The sequence below is a fragment of the Hemitrygon akajei genome, chromosome 28, assembly GCF_048418815.1.
Source record: "Hemitrygon akajei chromosome 28, sHemAka1.3, whole genome shotgun sequence".
Classification (NCBI taxonomy): domain Eukaryota; kingdom Metazoa; phylum Chordata; class Chondrichthyes; order Myliobatiformes; family Dasyatidae; genus Hemitrygon; species Hemitrygon akajei.
In genome coordinates this window covers 39,086,794-39,108,581 of record NC_133151.1, presented here as the reverse complement: position 1 = coordinate 39,108,581, position 21,788 = coordinate 39,086,794, and the positions used below count along the sequence as shown (strand labels likewise).

Genomic DNA, 21,788 nt, shown 5'->3' with positions numbered 1-21,788 from the left:
CACATCCACTCTATTGGTGTCCTCTGGTACTACTCTCCCCCACTATAGGAAACATACTCTCCAAATCTACTCTATATGTGTCCTGTGGTCCTAGACTCCCGCACTATAGGAAATATCCTCTCCACATCCACTCTATCTGTGTCCACTGTCCCTAGACTCCCCCACTACAGGAAACATTATCTCCACAGTCACTCTATCTGTGTCCTCTGGTCCTACGCTCCCCCACAATTGGAAACATCCTCTCCACATCCACTCCATCGGTGTCCTGTGGTCCTACACTCCCCCAATATAGGAAACATACCCTCCACATCCACTATATCTGTGTCCTCTGGTCTTAGACACCCTCAGTATAGGAAACATCCTCTCCACATCCACTTTATTTGTGTCCTCATGTCCTCTACTCCCCTACAATAGGAAACATCCTATCCACATCCACTCTATTTGTGACATCTGGAAGTAGACTTCACCAGTATAGGAAACATGTTTTCCACATCCACTATATCTGTGTCCTCTGGTCCTAGACTCCCCCACTATAGGCAACATCCTCTCCACAACCACTCTATCTGTGTCCTCTGGTCCTAGACTCCCCCACTATAGGAAACATCCTCTCCACATCCACCCCATCGGTGTCCTCTGGTCCTACACTCCCCCACTATAGGAAACATACCCTCCACATCCACTATATCTGTGTCCTCTGGTCCTAGAGACCCGCACTATAGGAAATATGCTCTCCACATCCACTCTATCAGTGTCCTCTGGTCTTAGACACCCTCAGTATAGGAAACATCCTCTCCACATCCACTTTATTTGTGTCCTCATGTCCTCTACTCCCCTACAATAGGAAACATCCTCTCCACATTAACTCTATCTGTGTCCTCTGGTCCTAGACACCCCACTATAGTCAACTACCTCTCCACATCCACACTATATGTGTCCACTGATCCTCGACATCCCCACTACAGGAAACTTACTCTCCTCATCCACTCTATCTGTGTCCTCTGGTCCTAGGCTCCCCTACAATAGGAAACAACCTCTCCACATTCACTCTGTCTGTGTCCTCTGGTCCCAGACATCCCCACAATAGGACAAATCCTCTCCACTTCCACTCTATCTGTGTCCTCTTATCCATTGACTCCCCCAGTATAGGAAACATCCAATCCACATCCACTCTATCGATGTCCACTGGTCCTACACTCCCCCACTATAGGAAACATATTCTCCACATCCACTATATCTGTGTCCTCTGGTCCTAGAGACCCACACTATAGGAAATATCCTCTCCACATCCACTCTATCTGTGTCCTCTGGTCCCAGACTCCCCCACTATAGGAAACATCCTCTCCATAACCACTCTATCTGTGTCCTCTGTGCTAGTCTCCCCCACTATAGGAAACATCCTCTCCACATTGACTCCATCTGTGTCCTCTGGTCCTAGACTCCCCCACAATAGGAAATATCCTCTCCATATGCACCCTATCTGTGTCCTCTGGTCGTAGACTCCCCCACTATAGGAAACATCCTCTCCACATCCACACTATCTGTGTCCTCTGGTCCTAGACTCCCTCACTATAGGAAACATCCTCTCCACATCCACTGTATCTGTGTCCACTGGTCCAAGACTCTTCCACTACAGGAAACATCCTCTCCACATCCACTCTATTGGTGTCCTCTGGTCCTACTCTCCCCCACTATAGGAAACATACTCTCCACATTCACTATATCTGTGTCCTCTGTCCTAGTCTCCTCCACTATAGGGAACATCCTCTGCACATCCACATCCACTCTATCTGTGACCTCTGATCCTAGACTCCCGAATATAGGAAACATCCTCTCCACAACCACTCTATATGTGTCCTCTGGTCACAGTCTCCCCCACTATAGGAAACATCCTCTCCACAACCACTCTATATGTGTCCTCTGGTCCTTGACTGCCCCACTATAGGAAACATTATCTCCACATTCGCTCTATCTGTGTCTTCTTGTCCTACACTACCCCAATATAGGAAACATCCTCTCCATATCCACCCTATCTGTGTCCTCTGTCCTAATCTCCCCAACTATTGGGAACATCCTTTCCACATCCACTCTATCTGTGTCCTCTGATCCTAGACTCCCCAATATAGGAAACATACTCTCCATATCCACCCGATCTGTGTCCTCTGTCCTAGTCTCCCCCACTATAGGAAACATCCTCTCAACATCCACTCTAACTGTGTCCTCTGATCCTACACTCCCCACTATAGTCAACATCCTCTCCACATCCACACTATATGTGTCCACTGATCCTCGACATCCCCACTACAGGAAACTTCCTCTCCTCATCCACTCTATCTGTGGGGATCCTAGGCTCCCCTACACTAGGAAACAACCTCTCCACATTCACTCTGTCTGTGTCCTCTGGTCCCAGACTCCCCCACAATAGGACAAATCCTCTCCACTTCCACTCTATCTGTGTCCTCTTATCCATTGACTCCCCAAGTATAGGAAACATCCAATCCACATCCAATCTATCGATGTCCACTGGTCCTACACTCCCCCACTATAGGAAACATATTCTCCACATCCACTATATCTGTGTCCTCTGGTCCTAGAGACCCACACTATAGGAAATATCCTCTCCACATCCACTCTATCTGTGTCCTCTGGTCCCAGACTCCCCCACTATAGGAAACATCCTCTCCATAACCACTCTATCTGTGTCCTCTGTGCTAGTCTCCCCCACTATAGGAAACATCCTCTCCACATTGACTCCATCTGTGTCCTCTGGTCCTAGACTCCCCCACAATAGGAAATATCCTCTCCATATGCACCCTATCTGTGTCCTCTGGTCGTAGACTCCCCCACTATAGGAAACATCCTCTCCACATCCACACTATCTGTGTCCTCTGGTCCTAGACTCCCTCACTATAGGAAACATCCTCTCCACATCCACTGTATCTGTGTCCACTGGTCCAAGACTCTTCCACTACAGGAAACATCCTCTCCACATCCACTCTATTGGTGTCCTCTGGTCCTACTCTCCCCCACTATAGGAAACATACTCTCCAAATCTACTCTATATGTGTCCTGTGGTCCTAGACTCCCGCACTATAGGAAATATCCTCTCCACATCCACTCTATCTGTGTCCACTGTCCCTAGACTCCCCCACTACAGGAAACATTATCTCCACAGTCACTCTATCTGTGTCCTCTGGTCCTACGCTCCCCCACAATTGGAAACATCCTCTCCACATCCACTCCATCGGTGTCCTGTGGTCCTACACTCCCCCAATATAGGAAACATACCCTCCACATCCACTATATCTGTGTCCTCTGGTCTTAGACACCCTCAGTATAGGAAACATCCTCTCCACATCCACTTTATTTGTGTCCTCATGTCCTCTACTCCCCTACAATAGGAAACATCCTCTCCACATTCACTCTATCTGTGTCCTCTGGTCCTAGACACCCCACTATAGGAAACATCCTCTCCACATCCACTCTATCTGTGTCCTCTGATCCTACACTCCCCAGTATAGGAAACATTCTCTCCAAATCCACTCTATCTGTGTCCTCTGGTCCTAGACTCCCGCACTATAGGAAACATCCTCTCCAGATCCACTCTATCTGTGTCATCTGGTCCAGACTCCCCCACTATAGGAAACATCCTTTCCACATCGACTCCATCAGTGTCCTCTGGTCCTATTCTCCCCCACCAGAGGAAACATCCACTCCACATCCACTCTATCGGTGTCCTCTGGTCCTACACTCCCCCATTATAGGAAACATACTCTCCACATCCACTATATCTGTGTCCTCTGGTCTTAGAGTCCCCCACTATAGGAAATATCATCTCCACATCCACTCTTTCTGTGTCCTCTGGTCCGAGACTCCCCCACTATAGGAAACATCCTCTCCATAGCCACTCTGTCTGTGTCCTCTGTCCCAGTCTCCCCCACTATAGGGAACATCCTCTCCACATCCACATCCACTCTATCTGTGTCCTCTGATCCTAGACGCCCCACTACAGGAAACTTCCTCTCCACAATCACTCTATCTGTGTCCTCTGGTCCTCGGCCCGCCTACAATAGGAAACATTATCTCCACATTCGCTCTATCTGTGTCCTCTGGTCCTACACTCCCCCACTATAGGAAACATCCTCTCCACATCCACTCTATCGGTCCTCTTGTCCTACACACCACCAGTATAGGAAACATGTTCTCCACATCCACTATATCTGTGTCCTCGGTGCTAGTCTCCCCCACTATAGAGAAAATACTCTCCACATTGACTCCATCTGTGTCCTCTGGTCCTAGACTCCCCCACTATAGGAAACATCCTCTCCATATCCACCCTATCTGTGTCCTCTGTCCTAGTCTCCCCCACTATAGGGAACATCCTATCCTCATCCACTCTATTTGTGTCATCTGGAAGTAGACTTCACCAGTATAGGAAACATGTTTTCCACATCCAGTATATCTGTGTCCTCTGGTCCTAGACTCCCCCACTATAGGAAACATCCTCTCCACAACCACTCTATATGTGTCCTCTGGTCCTTGACTCCCCCACTACAGGAAACATTATCTCCACAGTCACTCTATCTGTGTCCTCTGGTCCTACACTCCCCCACAATTGGAAACATCCTCTCCAGATCCACTCCATCGGTGTCCTGTGGTCCTACACTCCCCCAATGTAGGAAACATCCTCTCCACATCCACTTTATTTGTGTCCTCATGTCCTCTACTCCCCTACAAAAGGAAACATCCTCTCCACATTCACTGTATCTGTGTCCTCTGGTCCTAGACACCCCACTATAGGAAACATCCTCTCCACATCCACTCTAACTGTGTCCTCTGATCCTACACTCCCCAGTATAGGAAACATCCTCTCCACATCCACTCTAACTGTGTCCTCTGATCCTTCACTCCCCACTATAGTCAACATCCTCTCCACATCCACACTATATGTGTCCACTGATCCTCGACATCCCCACTACAGGAAACTTCCTCTCCTCATCCACTCTATCTGTGTTCTCTGGTCCTAGGCTCCCCTACAATAGGAAACAACCTCTCCACATTCACTCTGTCTTTGTCCTCTGGTCCCAGACTCCCCCAGAATAGGACAAATCCTCTCCACTTCCACTCTATCTGTGTCCTCTTATCCATTGACTCCCCCAGTATAGGAAACATCCAATCCACATCCACTCTATCGATGTCCACTGGTCCTACACTCCCCCACTATAGGAAACATATTCTCCACATCCACTATATCTGTGTCCTCTGGTCCTAGAGACCCACACTATAGGAAATATCCTCTCCACATCCACTCTATCTGTGTCCTCTGGTCCCAGACTCCCCCACTATAGGAAACATCCTCTCCATAACCACTCTATCTGTGTCCTCTGTGCTAGTCTCCCCCACTATAGGGAACATCCTCACCACATTGACTCCATCTGTGTCCTCTGGTCCTAAACTCCCCCACAATAGGAAATATCCTCTCCATATGCACCCTATCTGTGTCCTCTGGTCGTAGACTCCCCCACTATAGGAAACATCCTCTCCACATCCACACTATCTGTGTCCTCTGGTCCTAGACTCCCTCACTATAGGAAACATCCTCTCCACATCCACTGTATCTGTGTCCACTGGTCCAAGACTCTTCCACTACAGGAAACATCCTCTCCACATCCACTCTATTGGTGTCCTCTGGTCCTACTCTCCCCCACTATAGGAAACATACTCTCCAAATCTACTCTATATGTGTCCTGTGGTCCTAGACTCCCGCACTATAGGAAATATCCTCTCCACATCCACTCTATCTGTGTCCACTGTCCCTAGACTCCCCCACTAAAGGAAACTTCCTCTCCACATACACTCTATCTGTGTGCTCTGATCCTAGACTCCCCACTATAGGAAACATCCTCTCCACATCGACTCCATCTGTGTCCTCTGGTCCTAGACTCCCCCACTATTGGAAACATCCACTCCACATCCACTCTATCGGTGTCCTCTGGTCCTACACTACGCCACTATAGGAAACATACTCTCCACATCCACTATATCTGTGTCCTCTGTCCTAGTCTCCTCCACTATAGGGAACATCCTCTCCACATACACATCCACTCTATCTGTGTCCTCTGATCCTAGACTCCCCACTACAGGAAACTTCCTCTCCAGATACACTCTATATGTGCCCTCTGGTCCCAGACTCCCCCACTATAGGAAACATCCATTCCACATCCACTCTATCTGTGTCCACTGTCCCTAGACTCCCCCACTAAAGGAAACTTCCTCTCCACATACACTCTATCTGTGTGCTCTGATCCTAGACTCCCCACTATAGGAAACATCCTCTCCACATCGACTCCATCTGTGTCCTCTGGTCCTAGACTCCCCCACTATTGGAAACATCCACTCCACATCCACTCTATCGGTGTCCTCTGGTCCTACACTACGCCACTATAGGAAACATACTCTCCACATCCACTATATCTGTGTCCTCTGTCCTAGTCTCCTCCACTATAGGGAACATCCTCTCCACATCCACATCCACTCTATCTGTGTCCTCTGGTCCTAGATTTCCACACTATAGGAAACATCCTCTCCACATCCACTCTATCTGTGTCCTCTGGTCCTAGACTCCCCCACTATAGGAAACATCCTCTCCATAGCCACTCTGTCTGTGTCCTCTGTCCCAGTCTCCCCCACTATAGGGAACATCCTCTCCACATCCACATCCACTCTATCTGTGTCCTCTGATCCTAGACGCCCCACTACAGGAAACTTCCTCTCCACAATCACTCTATCTGTGTCCTCTGGTCCTCGGCCCGCCTACAATAGGAAACATTATCTCCACATTCGCTCTATCTGTGTCCTCTGGTCCTACACTCCCCCACTATAGGAAACATCCTCTCCACATCCACTCTATCGGTGTCCTCTTGTCCTACACTCCACCAGTATAGGAAACATGTTCTCCACATCCACTATATCTGTGTCCTCGGTGCTAGTCTCCCCCACTATAGAGAAAATACTCTCCACATTGACTCCATCTGTGTCCTCTGGTCCTAGACTCCCCCACTATAGGAAACATCCTATCCTCATCCACTCTATTTGTGTCATCTGGAAGTAGACTTCACCAGTATAGGAAACATGTTTTCCACATCCAGTATATCTGTGTCCTCTGGTCCTAGACTCCCCCACTATAGGAAACATCCTCTCCACAACCACTCTATATGTGTCCTCTGGTCCTTGACTCCCCCAGTACAGGAAACATTATCTCCACAGTCACTCTATCTGTGTCCTCTGGTCCTACACTCCCCCACAATTGGAAACATCCTCTCCAGATCCACTCCATCGGTGTCCTGTGGTCCTACACTCCCCCAATGTAGGAAACATCCTCTCCACATCCACTTTATTTGTGTCCTCATGTCCTCTACTCCCCTACAATAGGAAACATCCTCTCCACATTCACTCTATCTGTGTCCTCTGTCCTAGTCTCCCCCACTATAGGGAACATCCTCTCCACATCCACATCCACTCTATCTGTGTCCTCTGACCCTAGACGCCCCACTACAGGAAACTTCCTCTCCACAATCACTCTATCTGTGTCCTCTGGTCCTCGGCCCGCCTACAATAGGAATCATCCTCTCCACATTCAATCTATCTGTGTCCTCTGGTCCCAGACTCCCCCACTATAGTAAACATCCTCTCCACAACCACTCTATATGTGTCCTCTGGTCCTTGACTGCCCCACTATAGGAAACATTATCTCCACATTCGCTCTATCTGTGTTCTCTGGTCCTACACTCCCCCAATATAGGAAACATCCTCTCCACATCCACTCTATCGGTGTCCTCTTGTCCTACACTCCACCACTATAGGAAACATCCTCTCCACATCCACTCTAACTGTGTCCTCTGATCCTTCACTCCCCACTATAGTCAACATCCTCTCCACATCCACACTATATGTGTCCACTGATCCTCGACATCCCCACTACAGGAAACTTCCTCTCCTCATCCACTCTATCTGTGTACTCTGGTCCTAGGCTCCCCTACAATAGGAAACAACCTCTCCACATTCACTCTGTCTTTGTCCTCTGGTCCCAGACTCCCCCAGAATAGGACAAATCCTCTCCACTTCCACTCTATCTGTGTCCTCTTATCCATTGACTCCCCCAGTATAGGAAACATCCAATCCACATCCACTCTATCGATGTCCACTGGTCCTACACTCCCCCACTATAGGAAACATATTCTCCACATCCACTATATCTGTGTCCTCTGGTCCTAGAGACCCACACTATAGGAAATATCCTCTCCACATCCACTCTATCTGTGTCCTCTGGTCCCAGACTCCCCCACTATAGGAAACATCCTCTCCATAACCACTCTATCTGTGTCCTCTGTGCTAGTCTCCCCCACTATAGGGAACATCCTCACCACATTGACTCCATCTGTGTCCTCTGGTCCTAAACTCCCCCACAATAGGAAATATCCTCTCCATATGCACCCTATCTGTGTCCTCTGGTCGTAGACTCCCCCACTATAGGAAACATCCTCTCCACATCCACACTATCTGTGTCCTCTGGTCCTAGACTCCCTCACTATAGGAAACATCCTCTCCACATCCACTGTATCTGTGTCCACTGGTCCAAGACTCTTCCACTACAGGAAACATCCTCTCCACATCCACTCTATTGGTGTCCTCTGGTCCTACTCTCCCCCACTATAGGAAACATACTCTCCAAATCTACTCTATATGTGTCCTGTGGTCCTAGACTCCCGCACTATAGGAAATATCCTCTCCACATCCACTCTATCTGTGTCCACTGTCCCTAGACTCCCCCACTAAAGGAAACTTCCTCTCCACATACACTCTATCTGTGTGCTCTGATCCTAGACTCCCCACTATAGGAAACATCCTCTCCACATCGACTCCATCTGTGTCCTCTGGTCCTAGACTCCCCCACTATTGGAAACATCCACTCCACATCCACTCTATCGGTGTCCTCTGGTCCTACACTACGCCACTATAGGAAACATACTCTCCACATCCACTATATCTGTGTCCTCTGTCCTAGTCTCCTCCACTATAGGGAACATCCTCTCCACATCCACATCCACTCTATCTGTGTCCTCTGATCCTAGACTCCCCACTACAGGAAACTTCCTCTCCAGATACACTCTATATGTGCCCTCTGGTCCCAGACTCCCCCACTATAGGAAACATCCATTCCACATCCACTCTATCTGTGTCCACTGTCCCTAGACTCCCCCACTAAAGGAAACTTCCTCTCCACATACACTCTATCTGTGTGCTCTGATCCTAGACTCCCCACTATAGGAAACATCCTCTCCACATCGACTCCATCTGTGTCCTCTGGTCCTAGACTCCCCCACTATTGGAAACATCCACTCCACATCCACTCTATCGGTGTCCTCTGGTCCTACACTACGCCACTATAGGAAACATACTCTCCACATCCACTATATCTGTGTCCTCTGTCCTAGTCTCCTCCACTATAGGGAACATCCTCTCCACATCCACATCCACTCTATCTGTGTCCTCTGATCCTAGACTCCCCACTACAGGAAACTTCCTCTCCAGATACACTCTATATGTGCCCTCTGGTCCCAGACTCCCCCACTATAGGAAACATCCACTCCACATCCACTCTTTCGGTGTCCTCTGGTCCTACACTCCCCCACTAAAGGAAACATCCTCTCCACATCCACTCTATCTGTGTCCTCTGGTCCTGGACTCCCCCACTATAGGAAACATCCTCTCCACGTCCACTCTATCTATGTCCTCTGGTCCTAGACTCCCCCACTATAGGAAGCATCCTCTCCACATCCTCTCTATCTGTGTCCTCTGGTCCTAGATTTCCACACTATAGGAAACATCCTCTCCACATCCACTCTATCTGTGTCCTCTGGTCCTAGACTCCCCCACTATAGGAAACATCCTCTGCATACCCAGTCTATCCGTGTCCTCTGGTCCTAGACTCCCCCACTATAGGAAACATCCTCTCCACATCCTCTCTATCTGTGTCCACTGGTCCTAGATATCCACACTATAGGAAACATCCTCTCCACATCCACTCTATTTGTGCCCTCTGGTCCACTCCCCCACTATAGGAAACTTCCTCTCCACAACCACTCTATATGTGTCCTCTGGTCCTTGACTCCCCCACTATAGGAAACATTATCTGCACATTCGCTCTATCTGTGTCCCCCGGTCCTACACTCGCTCACTATAGGAAACATCCTCTCCACATCCACTCAGTCTGTGTCCTCTGGTCCCAGACTCACCCACTATAGGAAACATCCTCTCCACATCCACTCTATCTGTGTTCTCTGGTCCTAGACTCCCCCACTATAGGAAACATCCTCTCCACATCCACTCTATCTGTGTCCTCTGGTCCTAGACTCACCCACTATAGGAAACATCCTCTGCACATCCACTCTATCTGTGTCCTCTGGTCCTAGACTCCCCCACTATAGGAAACATCCTCTCCACATCCACTCTGTCTGTGTCCTCTGGTCCTAGACTCCCCCACTACAGGAAACATCCTCTCCACATCCACTCTATCTGTGTCCTCTGGTCCTAGGCTCCCCTACAATAGGAAACAACCTCTCCACATTCACTCTGTCTTTGTCCTCTGGTCCCAGACTCCCCCAGAATAGGACAAATCCTCTCCACTTCCACTCTATCTGTGTCCTCTTATCCATTGACTCCCCCAGTATAGGAAACATCCAATCCACATCCACTCTATCGATGTCCACTGGTCCTACACTCCCCCACTATAGGAAACATATTCTCCACATCCACTATATCTGTGTCCTCTGGTCCTAGAGCCCACACTATAGGAAATATCCTCTCCACATCCACTCCATCTGTGTCCTCTGGTCCCAGACTCCCCCACTATAGGAAACATCCTCTCCATAACCACTCTATCTGTGTCCTCTGTGCTAGTCTCCCCTACTATAGGGAACATCCTCACCACATTGACTCCATCTGTGTCCTCTGGTCCTAAACTCCCCCACAATAGGAAATATCCTCTCCATATGCACCCTATCTGTGTCCTCTGGTCGTAGACTCCCCCACTATAGGAAACATCCTCTCCACATCCACACTATCTGTGTCCTCTGGTCCTAGACTCCCTCACTATAGGAAACATCCTCTCCACATCCACTGTATCTGTGTCCACTGGTCCAAGACTCTTCCACTACAGGAAACATCCTCTCCACATCCACTCTATTGGTGTCCTCTGGTCCTACCCTCCCCCACTATAGGAAACATACTCTCCAAATCTACTCTATATGTGTCCTCTGGTCCTAGACTCCCCCACTATTGGAAACATCCACTCCACATCCACTCTATCGGTGTTTTCTGGTCCTACACTACGCCACTATAGGAAACATACTCTCCACATCCACTATATCTGTGTCCTCTGTCCTATTCTCCTCCACTATAGGGAACATCCTCTCCACATCCACATCCACTCTATCTGTGTCCTCTGATCCTAGACTCCCCACTACAGGAAACTTCCTCTCCAGATACACTCTATATGTGCCCTCTGGTCCCAGACTCCCCCACTATAGGAAACATCCACTCCACATCCACTCTATCTGTGTCCACTGTCCCTAGACTCCCCCACTAAAGGAAACTTCCTCTCCACATACACTCTATCTGTGTGCTCTGATCCTAGACTCCCCACTATAGGAAACATCCTCTCCACATCGACTCCATCTGTGTCCTCTGGTCCTAGACTCCCCCACTATTGGAAACATCCTCTCCACATCCACTCTATCGGTGTCCTCTGGTCCTACACTCCCCCACTAAAGGAAACATCCTCTCCACATCCTCTCTATCTGTGTCCTCTGGTCCTAGATTTCCAAACTATAGGAAACATCCTCTCCACATCCACTCTATCTGTGTCCTCTGGTCCTAGACTCCCCCACTATAGGAAACATCCTCTGCATACCCAGTCTATCCGTGTCCTCTGGTCCTAGACTCCCCCACTATAGGAAACATCCTCTCCACATCCTCTCTATCTGTGTCCACTGGTCCTAGATATCCACACTATAGGAAACATCCTCTCCACATCCACTCTATTTGTGCCCTCTGGTCCACTCCCCCACTATAGGAAACTTCCTCTCCACAACCACTCTATATGTGTCCTCTGGTCCTTGACTCCCCCACTATAGGAAACATTATCTGCACATTCGCTCTATCTGTGTCCCCCGGTCCTACACTCGCTCACTATAGGAAACATCCTCTCCACATCCACTCAGTCTGTGTCCTCTGGTCCCAGACTCACCCACTATAGGAAACATCCTCTCCACATCCACTCTATCTGTGTTCTCTGGTCCTAGACTCCCCCACTATAGGAAACATCCTCTCCACATCCACTCTATCTGTGTCCTCTGGTCCTAGACTCACCCACTATAGGAAACATCCTCTGCACATCCACTCTATCTGTGTCCTCTGGTCCTAGACTCCCCCACTATAGGAAACATCCTCTCCACATCCACTCTGTCTGTGTCCTCTGGTCCTAGACTCCCCCACTACAGGAAACATCCTCTCCACATCCACTCTATCTGTGTCCTCTGGTCCTAGGCTCCCCTACAATAGGAAACAACCTCTCCACATTCACTCTGTCTTTGTCCTCTGGTCCCAGACTCCCCCAGAATAGGACAAATCCTCTCCACTTCCACTCTATCTGTGTCCTCTTATCCATTGACTCCCCCAGTATAGGAAACATCCAATCCACATCCACTCTATCGATGTCCACTGGTCCTACACTCCCCCACTATAGGAAACATATTCTCCACATCCACTATATCTGTGTCCTCTGGTCCTAGAGCCCACACTATAGGAAATATCCTCTCCACATCCACTCCATCTGTGTCCTCTGGTCCCAGACTCCCCCACTATAGGAAACATCCTCTCCATAACCACTCTATCTGTGTCCTCTGTGCTAGTCTCCCCTACTATAGGGAACATCCTCACCACATTGACTCCATCTGTGTCCTCTGGTCCTAAACTCCCCCACAATAGGAAATATCCTCTCCATATGCACCCTATCTGTGTCCTCTGGTCGTAGACTCCCCCACTATAGGAAACATCCTCTCCACATCCACACTATCTGTGTCCTCTGGTCCTAGACTCCCTCACTATAGGAAACATCCTCTCCACATCCACTGTATCTGTGTCCACTGGTCCAAGACTCTTCCACTACAGGAAACATCCTCTCCACATCCACTCTATTGGTGTCCTCTGGTCCTACCCTCCCCCACTATAGGAAACATACTCTCCAAATCTACTCTATATGTGTCCTCTGGTCCTAGACTCCCCCACTATTGGAAACATCCACTCCACATCCACTCTATCGGTGTTTTCTGGTCCTACACTACGCCACTATAGGAAACATACTCTCCACATCCACTATATCTGTGTCCTCTGTCCTATTCTCCTCCACTATAGGGAACATCCTCTCCACATCCACATCCACTCTATCTGTGTCCTCTGATCCTAGACTCCCCACTACAGGAAACTTCCTCTCCAGATACACTCTATATGTGCCCTCTGGTCCCAGACTCCCCCACTATAGGAAACATCCACTCCACATCCACTCTATCTGTGTCCACTGTCCCTAGACTCCCCCACTAAAGGAAACTTCCTCTCCACATACACTCTATCTGTGTGCTCTGATCCTAGACTCCCCACTATAGGAAACATCCTCTCCACATCGACTCCATCTGTGTCCTCTGGTCCTAGACTCCCCCACTATTGGAAACATCCTCTCCACATCCACTCTATCGGTGTCCTCTGGTCCTACACTCCCCCACTAAAGGAAACATCCTCTCCACATCCACTCTATCTGTGTCCTCTGGTCCTGGACTCCCCCACTATAGGAAACATCCTCTCCACGTCCACTCTATCTATGTCCTCTGGTCCTAGACTCCCCCACTATAGGAAGCATCCTCTCCACATCCTCTCTATCTGTGTCCTCTGGTCCTAGATTTCCACACTATAGGAAACATCCTCTCCACATCCACTCTATCTGTGTCCTCTGGTCCTAGACTCCCCCACTATAGGAAACATCCACTGCACATCCAGTCTATCCGTGTCCTCTGGTCCTAGACTCCCCCACTATAGGAAACATCCTCTCCACATCCTCTCTATCTGTGTCCACTGGTCCTAGATATCCACACTATAGGAAACATCCTCTCCACATCCACTCTATTTGTGCCCTCTGGTCCACTCCCCCACTATAGGAAACTTCCTCTCCACAACCACTCTATATGTGTCCTCTGGTCCTTGACTCCCCCACTATAGGAAACATTATCTGCACATTCGCTCTATCTGTGTCCTCTGGTCCTACACTCCCCCACAATTGGAAACATCCTCTCCACATCCACTCTATCGGTGTCCTCCGGTCCTACACTCGCTCACTATAGGAAACATCCTCTCCACATCCACTCAGTCTGTGTCCTCTGGTCCCAGACCCACCCTCTATAGGAAACATACTCTCCACATCCTCAGTATCTGTGTCCTCTGGTCCTAGATTCCCCACTACCGGAATCATCCTCTGCACATCCACTCTATTAGTGTCCTCTGGTCTTAGACACCCTCAGTATAGGAAAATCCTCTCCACATCCACTTTATTTGTGTCCTCTGGTCCTCTAGTCCCCTACAATAGGAAACAACCTCTCCACATCCACTCTATCCGTGTCCTCTGGCCCTAGACACCCCACTATAGGAAACATCCTCTCCACTTCCACTCTATCTGTGTCCTCTGGTCCTTGACTGCCCCACTATAGGAAACATTATCTCCACATCCACTCCATCAGTGTCCTCTGGTCTTAGACACCCTCAGTATAGGAAAATCCTCTCCACATCCACTTTATTTGTGTCCTCTGGTCCTCTACTCCCCTACAATAGGAAACATCCTCTCCACATCCACTCTATCTTTGTCCTCTGGTCCCAGACTCCCCCACTATAGGAAACATCCTCTCCACAACCACTCTATATGTGTCCTCTGGTCCTTGACTTCCCCACTATAGGAAACATCATCTCCACATTCGCTCTATCTGTGGTCTCTGGTCCTACACTCCCCCACTATAGGAAACATCCTCTCCACATCCACTCTATCGGTGTCCTCTTGTCCTACACTCCACCACTATAGGAAACATGCTCTCCACATCCACTATATCTGTGTCCTCTGTGCTAGTCTCCCCCACTATAGGGAAAATACTCTCCACATTGACTCCATCTGTGTCCTCTGGTCCTAGACTCCCCCACTATAGGAAACATCCTCTCCATATCCACCCTATCTGTGTCCTCTGTCCTAGTCTCCGCCACTATAGGGAACATCCTATCCACATCCACTCTATCAGTGTCCTCTGGTCCTACACTCCCCCACTATAGGAAACGTGCTCTCCACATCCACTATATCTGGGTCCTCTGGTCCTAGACTCCCCCACTATAGGAAACATCCTCTCCACATCCACTCTATCTGTGTCCTCTGGTCCTAGATTTCCACACTATAGTAAACATCCTCTCCACATCCACTCTATCTGTGTCCTCTGGTCCTAGACTCCCACACTATAGGAAACATCCTGTCCACATCCACTCTATCTGTGTCCTCTGGTCCTAGACTCCACCACTATAGGAAACATCCTCTCCACATCCACTCTATCTGTGTCCTCTGGTCCTAGATTTCCACACTATAGGAAACATCCTCTCCACATCCACTCTATCTGTGTCCTCTGGTCCTAGACAACCCCACTACAGGAAACATCCTCTCCACATCCACTTTATTTGTGTCCCCTGGTCCTCGACTCCCCCACAATAGGAAACATCCTCTCCACATCCACTCTATCTGTCCTCCGGTCCCAGACTCCCACACTATAGGAAACATTCTCTCCATATCGACCCTATCTGTGTCCTCTGTCCTAGTCTCCCCCACTATAGGGAACATCCTCTCCACATCCACTCTATCTGTGTCCTCTGGTCCTAGACTCCCCCACTACAGGAAATATCCTCTCCACATCCACTCTATCTGTGTCCTTTGGTCCCAGACTCCCCCACTATAGGAAACATCCTCTCCATTACCACTCTATCTGTGTCCTCTGTCCTAGTCTCCCCCACTATAGGGAACATCCTCTCCACATCCACATCCTCTCTATCTGTGTCCTCTGGTCCTAGACTCCCCCACTATAGTCAACATCCTCTCCACATCCACTCTATCTGTGTCCTCTGGTCCTAGACTCCCCCACTATAGGAAACATCCTCTCCACATCCACTCTATCTGTGTTCTCTGATCCTAGACCCCCCACTATAGGAAACATCCACTCCACATCCACTCTATCTGTGTTCTCTGATCCTAGACTCCCCCACTATAGGAAACATCGTCTCCACATCCCGTCTATCTGTGTCCTCTGGTCCTAGACTCCCCCACTATAGGAAACATCCTCTCCACATCCACTCTATCTGTGTCCTCTGGTCCTAGACTCCCCCACTATAGGAAACATCCTCTCCACATCCTCTCTATCAAGGCCTTTCAGTGTTGAATCATTTCAATGAGGTCTCCCATCTTACTTCTAGATTCCAGTGAGTGAATGCCAGGAGCCAACAAATGCTGCTCGTACGATAACCCTTTCATTCCCGGAGTTACTCTGTGAACTGTTTCATGGGGTCTCCCGGAGGTAAAGAGACTGTTACCTGTGAGGGAGATCTGGGATGCCATTTGGCAGCAGCGTCTCGGTGACGATGGTGTTGTGGACACGTTGGTTCTGGCGTCAGTCTCTTCGGTCTGAGATTGCGTCCCGTTCCCAGCTGAAAAAGAAGATTGGAGAATGACACATTGGGAATGGAGGGTCGGAGCGATACCGTAGGTAGTGCCGCCGTTCCTCAGTCCCAGCTGCCCATGGTCGGTCCCGAAGTTGGACAGTGTGTGCGTTGAGTTTGCACGGTCCCCCTGTCACTGCACTGGATTCCCCTGGGTGCTCTGGTTTCCAGTGATGCCCAGGAAGGCAGGGTTGCCTCTGGTGTGTGGGTGGAGCATAGATCTGAAGGCTGTGTGTGCTGGGAGTGCGTTTCAGCTTGCTGTGAGTCGCAGCGCCTCGATGGGCTGAAAGGGATTTTAACAAGACCAGAAGAGATGGGATTAGGCCATTCAGCCCATCGCTTCCGTCATTCTATCATGCCCGTCTTATTTTCCGTCTCAGTCCCATTCTGCCTTCAGCCTTGGGCAACTTATTAATCCAGAAACCTTTAGATGCACCCGGTAACTTGGCCTCCACAGCTGTCTGTGACAATAAATTCCTCTGGCAATAGAAATTCCTCCTCATCTCTGTTCTAAATTAATGTCCCTCTATTCTGAGGCTGTGTCCTCTGGTCCTAGACTCCCCCACTATAGAAAACATCCTCTCCACATCCACTCTATCTGTGTCCTCTGGTCCTAGACTCCCCCACTATAGGAAACATCCTCTCCACATCCACTCTATCTGTGTCCTCTGGTCCTAGACTCCCCCACTATAGGAAACATCCTCTCCACATCCTCTCTATCTGTGTCCTCTGGTCCTAGACTCCCCCACTATAGGAAACATCCTCTCCACATCCACTCTATCTGTGTCCTCTGGTCCTAGACTCCCCCACTATAGGAAACATCCTCTCCACATCCACTCTATCTGTGCCCTCTGGTCCTAGACTCCCCCACTATAGGAAACATCCTCTCCACATCCTCTCTATCTGTGCCCTCTGGCCCTAGACTCCCCCACTATAGGAAACATCCTCTCCACATCCTCTCTATCTGTGTCCTCTGGTCCTAGACTCCCCCACCAGAGGAAACATCCACTCCACATCCACTCTATCTGTGTCCTCTGGTCCTAGACTCCCCCACTATAGGAAACATCCTCTCCACATCCTCTCTATCTGTGTCCTCTGGTCCTAGACTCCCCCACTATAGGAAACATCCTCTCCACATCCACTCTATCTGTGTCCTCTGGTCCTAGACTCCCCCACTATAGGAAACATCCTCTCCACATCCACTCTATCTGTGCCCTCTGGTCCTAGACTCCCCCACTATAGGAAACATCCTCTCCACATCCTCTCTATCTGTGTCCTCTGGTCCTAGACTCCCCCACCAGAGGAAACATCCACTCCACATCCACTCTATCTGTGCCCTCTGGTCACAGTCTCCCCCACTATAGGAAACATCCACTCCACATCCACTCTATCTGTATCCTCTGGCCCTAGACTCCCTCGATTATTTTCTCCTGCCTCTCTCCCGCTCCTGGCTGCTCCGGGTCTCCCCCTCGAGCCCTGTCCCTGCACACTTGCCTGGGGGGCTGCCTGCCGCCGTGGCAGAGCCGTGGGTCGTGACCGGGAGCCGGGCTCGCCACATGGACCGCAGCTGTGTCGCCGTCTCGCTGTGGATTCGCGGGATCTGCTGGAGGTTCAGGGCCCTCAGGAGGACCTGCTTCACCTGCTGCACGGCCCTGCTCGCGTTGCCCCTGCAAAGGAACACAGGCGGAATGAAAGGAAACGAGCCAATGTGGGGATGGACACAAACTCCCTCACACCGAGGGTGAACGCGTTAGTGAAGTGTTGGGGGAGGGGGGGCAGTCTTGGTGCCATCTTCAGGAGATGAGCTGTGTGCTTGGCATTGGTTAAGATGAAGGATTGGGAGAAGGACAAGGTGTGGGTGTGGAGAGGATGTTTCCTATAGTGGGGGAGTCTAGGACCAGAGGACACAGATAGAGTGGATATGGAGAGGATGTTCCCTGTAGTGGGGAGTCTAGGACCAGAGGACACAGATAGAGTGGATGTGGAGAGGATGTTTCCTATAGTGGGGGAGTCTAGGACCAGAGGACACAGATAGAGTGGATGTGGAGAGGATGTTTCCTATAGTGGGGGAGTCTAGGACCAGAGGACACAGATAGAGTGGATGTGGAGAGGATGTTTCCTATAGTGGGGGAGTCCAGGACCAGAGGACACAGATAGAGTGGATGTGGAGAGGTTGTTTCCTACAGTGGGGAGTCTAGGACCAGAGGCTAGAGTGGATGTGGAGAGGATGATTCCTATAGTGGGGGAGTCAAGGACCATAGGACACATATAGAGTGGATGTGGAGAGGATGTTTCCTACAGTGGGGAGTCTAGGACCAGAGGACACAGATAGAGTGGATCCGGAGAGGATGTTTCCTATAGTGGGGTGTCTAGGACCAGAGGACACAGATAGAGTGGATGTGGAGAGGATGTTTCCTATAATAACCGTATAACAATTACAGCATGGAAACAGGCCATTTCGGCCCTTCTAGTCCGTGCTGAACGCTTACTCTCACCTAATCCCACCGACCTGCACTCAGCCCATAACCCTCCATTCCTTTCCTGTCCATATACCTATCCAATTTTACTTTAAATGACAATATCGAACCTGCCTCTACCACTTTCTGCTGGAAGCTCATTCCACACAGCTACCACTTTCTGAGCAAAGAAGCTCTGCCTTGTGTTACCCCTAACGTTTTGCACCCTAACTCTCAACTCATGTCCTCTTGTATGAATCTCCCCTACTCTCAATGGAAAAAGCCTATCCACGACCTCTATCTATCCCCCTCATAATTATAAATACCTCTATCAAGGCCCCCTTAAACCCTCTACGCTCCAAAGAATAAAGACCTAACTTGTTCAAACTTTCTCTGTAACTTGGGTGCTGAAACCCAGGTAACATTCTAGTAAATCTTCCCTGTACTCCCTCTATTTTATAGACATCTTTCCTATAATTTGGTAACCAGAACTGTACACAATACTCCAAATTTGGGCTTACCAATGCCTTGTACAATTTTAACATTACATCCCAACTCCTGATTTATAAAGGCCAGCATACTAAAAGCTTTCTTCACCACCCTATTCACATGAGATTCCACCTTCAGGGAACTATGCACCATTCTTCCTAGATCACTCTGTTCTACTGCATTCTTCAATGCCCTACCATTTACCATGTATATCCTATTTTGATTAGTCCTTCCAAAATGTAGCACCTCACACTTATCAGAATTAAACTCCATCTGCCATCTTTCAGCCCACTCTTCTATCTGGCTTAAATCTCTCTGCAAGCTTTGAAAAACTACTTCGTTATCCAATGCCACCTACCCTAGTTTTATCTGCATACTTACTAATCCAATTTACCACTCCATTATCCAGATCATTAATGTATATGACAAACAACATTGGACCCAATACAGATCCCTGAGGCACACCACTAGTCACCGGCCTCCAACCTGACAGTTATCTCCACGACTACTCTCTGGCATCTCCCATCCAGCCACTGTTGAATCAATTTCACTACTTCAATATTAATACCTGATGATTGAACCTTCCTAACTAACCTTCCGTGCGGAACCTTGTCAAAGGCCTTACTGAAGTCCATATAGACAACATCCACAGCTTTACCCTTGTCAACTTTCCTAGTAACCTCTTCAAAAAATTCAATGAGATTTGTCAAACATGACCTTCCACGCACAAATCCATGTTGACTGTTGCTAATCAGACCCTGTCTATCCTGATAATTATATACACCATCTCTAGGAATATGTTCCATTAATTTACTCACCCCTGACGTCAAACTTACAGGCCTATAACTGCTAATGAGGAGTCTAGGACCAGAAGACACATATAGAGTGGATATGGAGAGGATGATTCCTGTAGTGGAAGAATTTAGGACCAGAGGACACAGATAGAGTGGATTTGGAAAGGATGTTTCCTATAGTGGGGGAGTCTAGGACCAGAGGACACAGATCGAGTGGATGTGGAGAGGATGTTTCCTATAGTGGGGGAGTCTAGGACCAGAGGACCCAGATAGAGTGGATGTGGAGAGGATGTTTCCTATAGTGGGGGAGTCTAGGACCAGAGGACCCAGATAGAGTGGATGTGGAGAGGATGTTGCCAATATTGGGGGAGTCTAGGACCAGTGGACACAGACAGAGTGGATGTGGAGAGGATGTTCCCTATAGTGGGGGAGTCTAGGACCAGAGGACACAGATAGAGTGGATGTGGAGAGGATGTTGCCAATATTGGGGGAGTCTAGGACCAGTGGACACAGATAGAGTGGATGTGGAGAGGATGTTCCCTATAGTGGGGGAGTCTAGGACCAGAGGACACAGATAGAGTGGATGTGGAGAGGATGTTTCCTATAGTGGGGGAGTCTAGGACCAGAGGACACAGATAGAGTGGATGTGGAGAGGACGTTTCCTATAGTTGGAGTGTGTTGGACCAGATGGCTCTTTCGTCTGCTGAATGGAAATCATATCATGTGTTTCCCTGTACCCAAGCTCTGCAATCCAGATAACCTTGTGTTGAGTTTATTTTTCTGCTGTGTCCACTGGAAAGAGCTGTGTATTTACCTCCAGCTGGGGCCACTCCCCACTGAGGCTTGGCATCAGGGCAGAGTGCCGGCCGGCAATCAATTCATGCCACTGTATCTTTTCCCCGTGACCGTGTGGGTTTCCTCCCGCACCCTAAAGACGGATGGTTGGGATTATCGAGTCTTCAGCACCTAGTTTTATTTTGCACAGTACTGTGTTTGTCAACGTGGAGCGGAGAGTGAGTTTGTAAATCTGTTGGGAGCAACGGATGTTGGGAATGGTGAGGGTGGAGCACCGTGGGAGGGGTGTGGGACAGGGGGCAGAGAAGGAGTGTCAGGGTTGGGTACAGACACACCCAGCCCTGAGACACCAGGCAAGGTCATTTGATTCCAAACAATCGGTTTAGTGATCATTACAGAATGTCTCTCTGGTGCT

The 21,788-nt window shown here is 49.2% G+C and overlaps 1 protein-coding gene across 1 annotated transcript in view; it reads right to left on the bottom strand.

Annotated features, from left to right (window-relative positions):
* The window catches only part of LOC140717862 (uncharacterized), a 637,745-nt gene that overhangs the window by 607,634 nt on the left and 8,323 nt on the right, over positions 1-21,788 (bottom strand). The window contains exons 2-3 of the mRNA XM_073031583.1: positions 18,274-18,506; positions 16,714-16,827 (exon numbers count right to left, since the gene is read on the bottom strand). Of these exons, the coding sequence (XP_072887684.1) occupies positions 16,714-16,827; positions 18,274-18,506 (347 nt within the window). The remainder of the gene's footprint in view (positions 1-16,713; positions 16,828-18,273; positions 18,507-21,788) is intronic.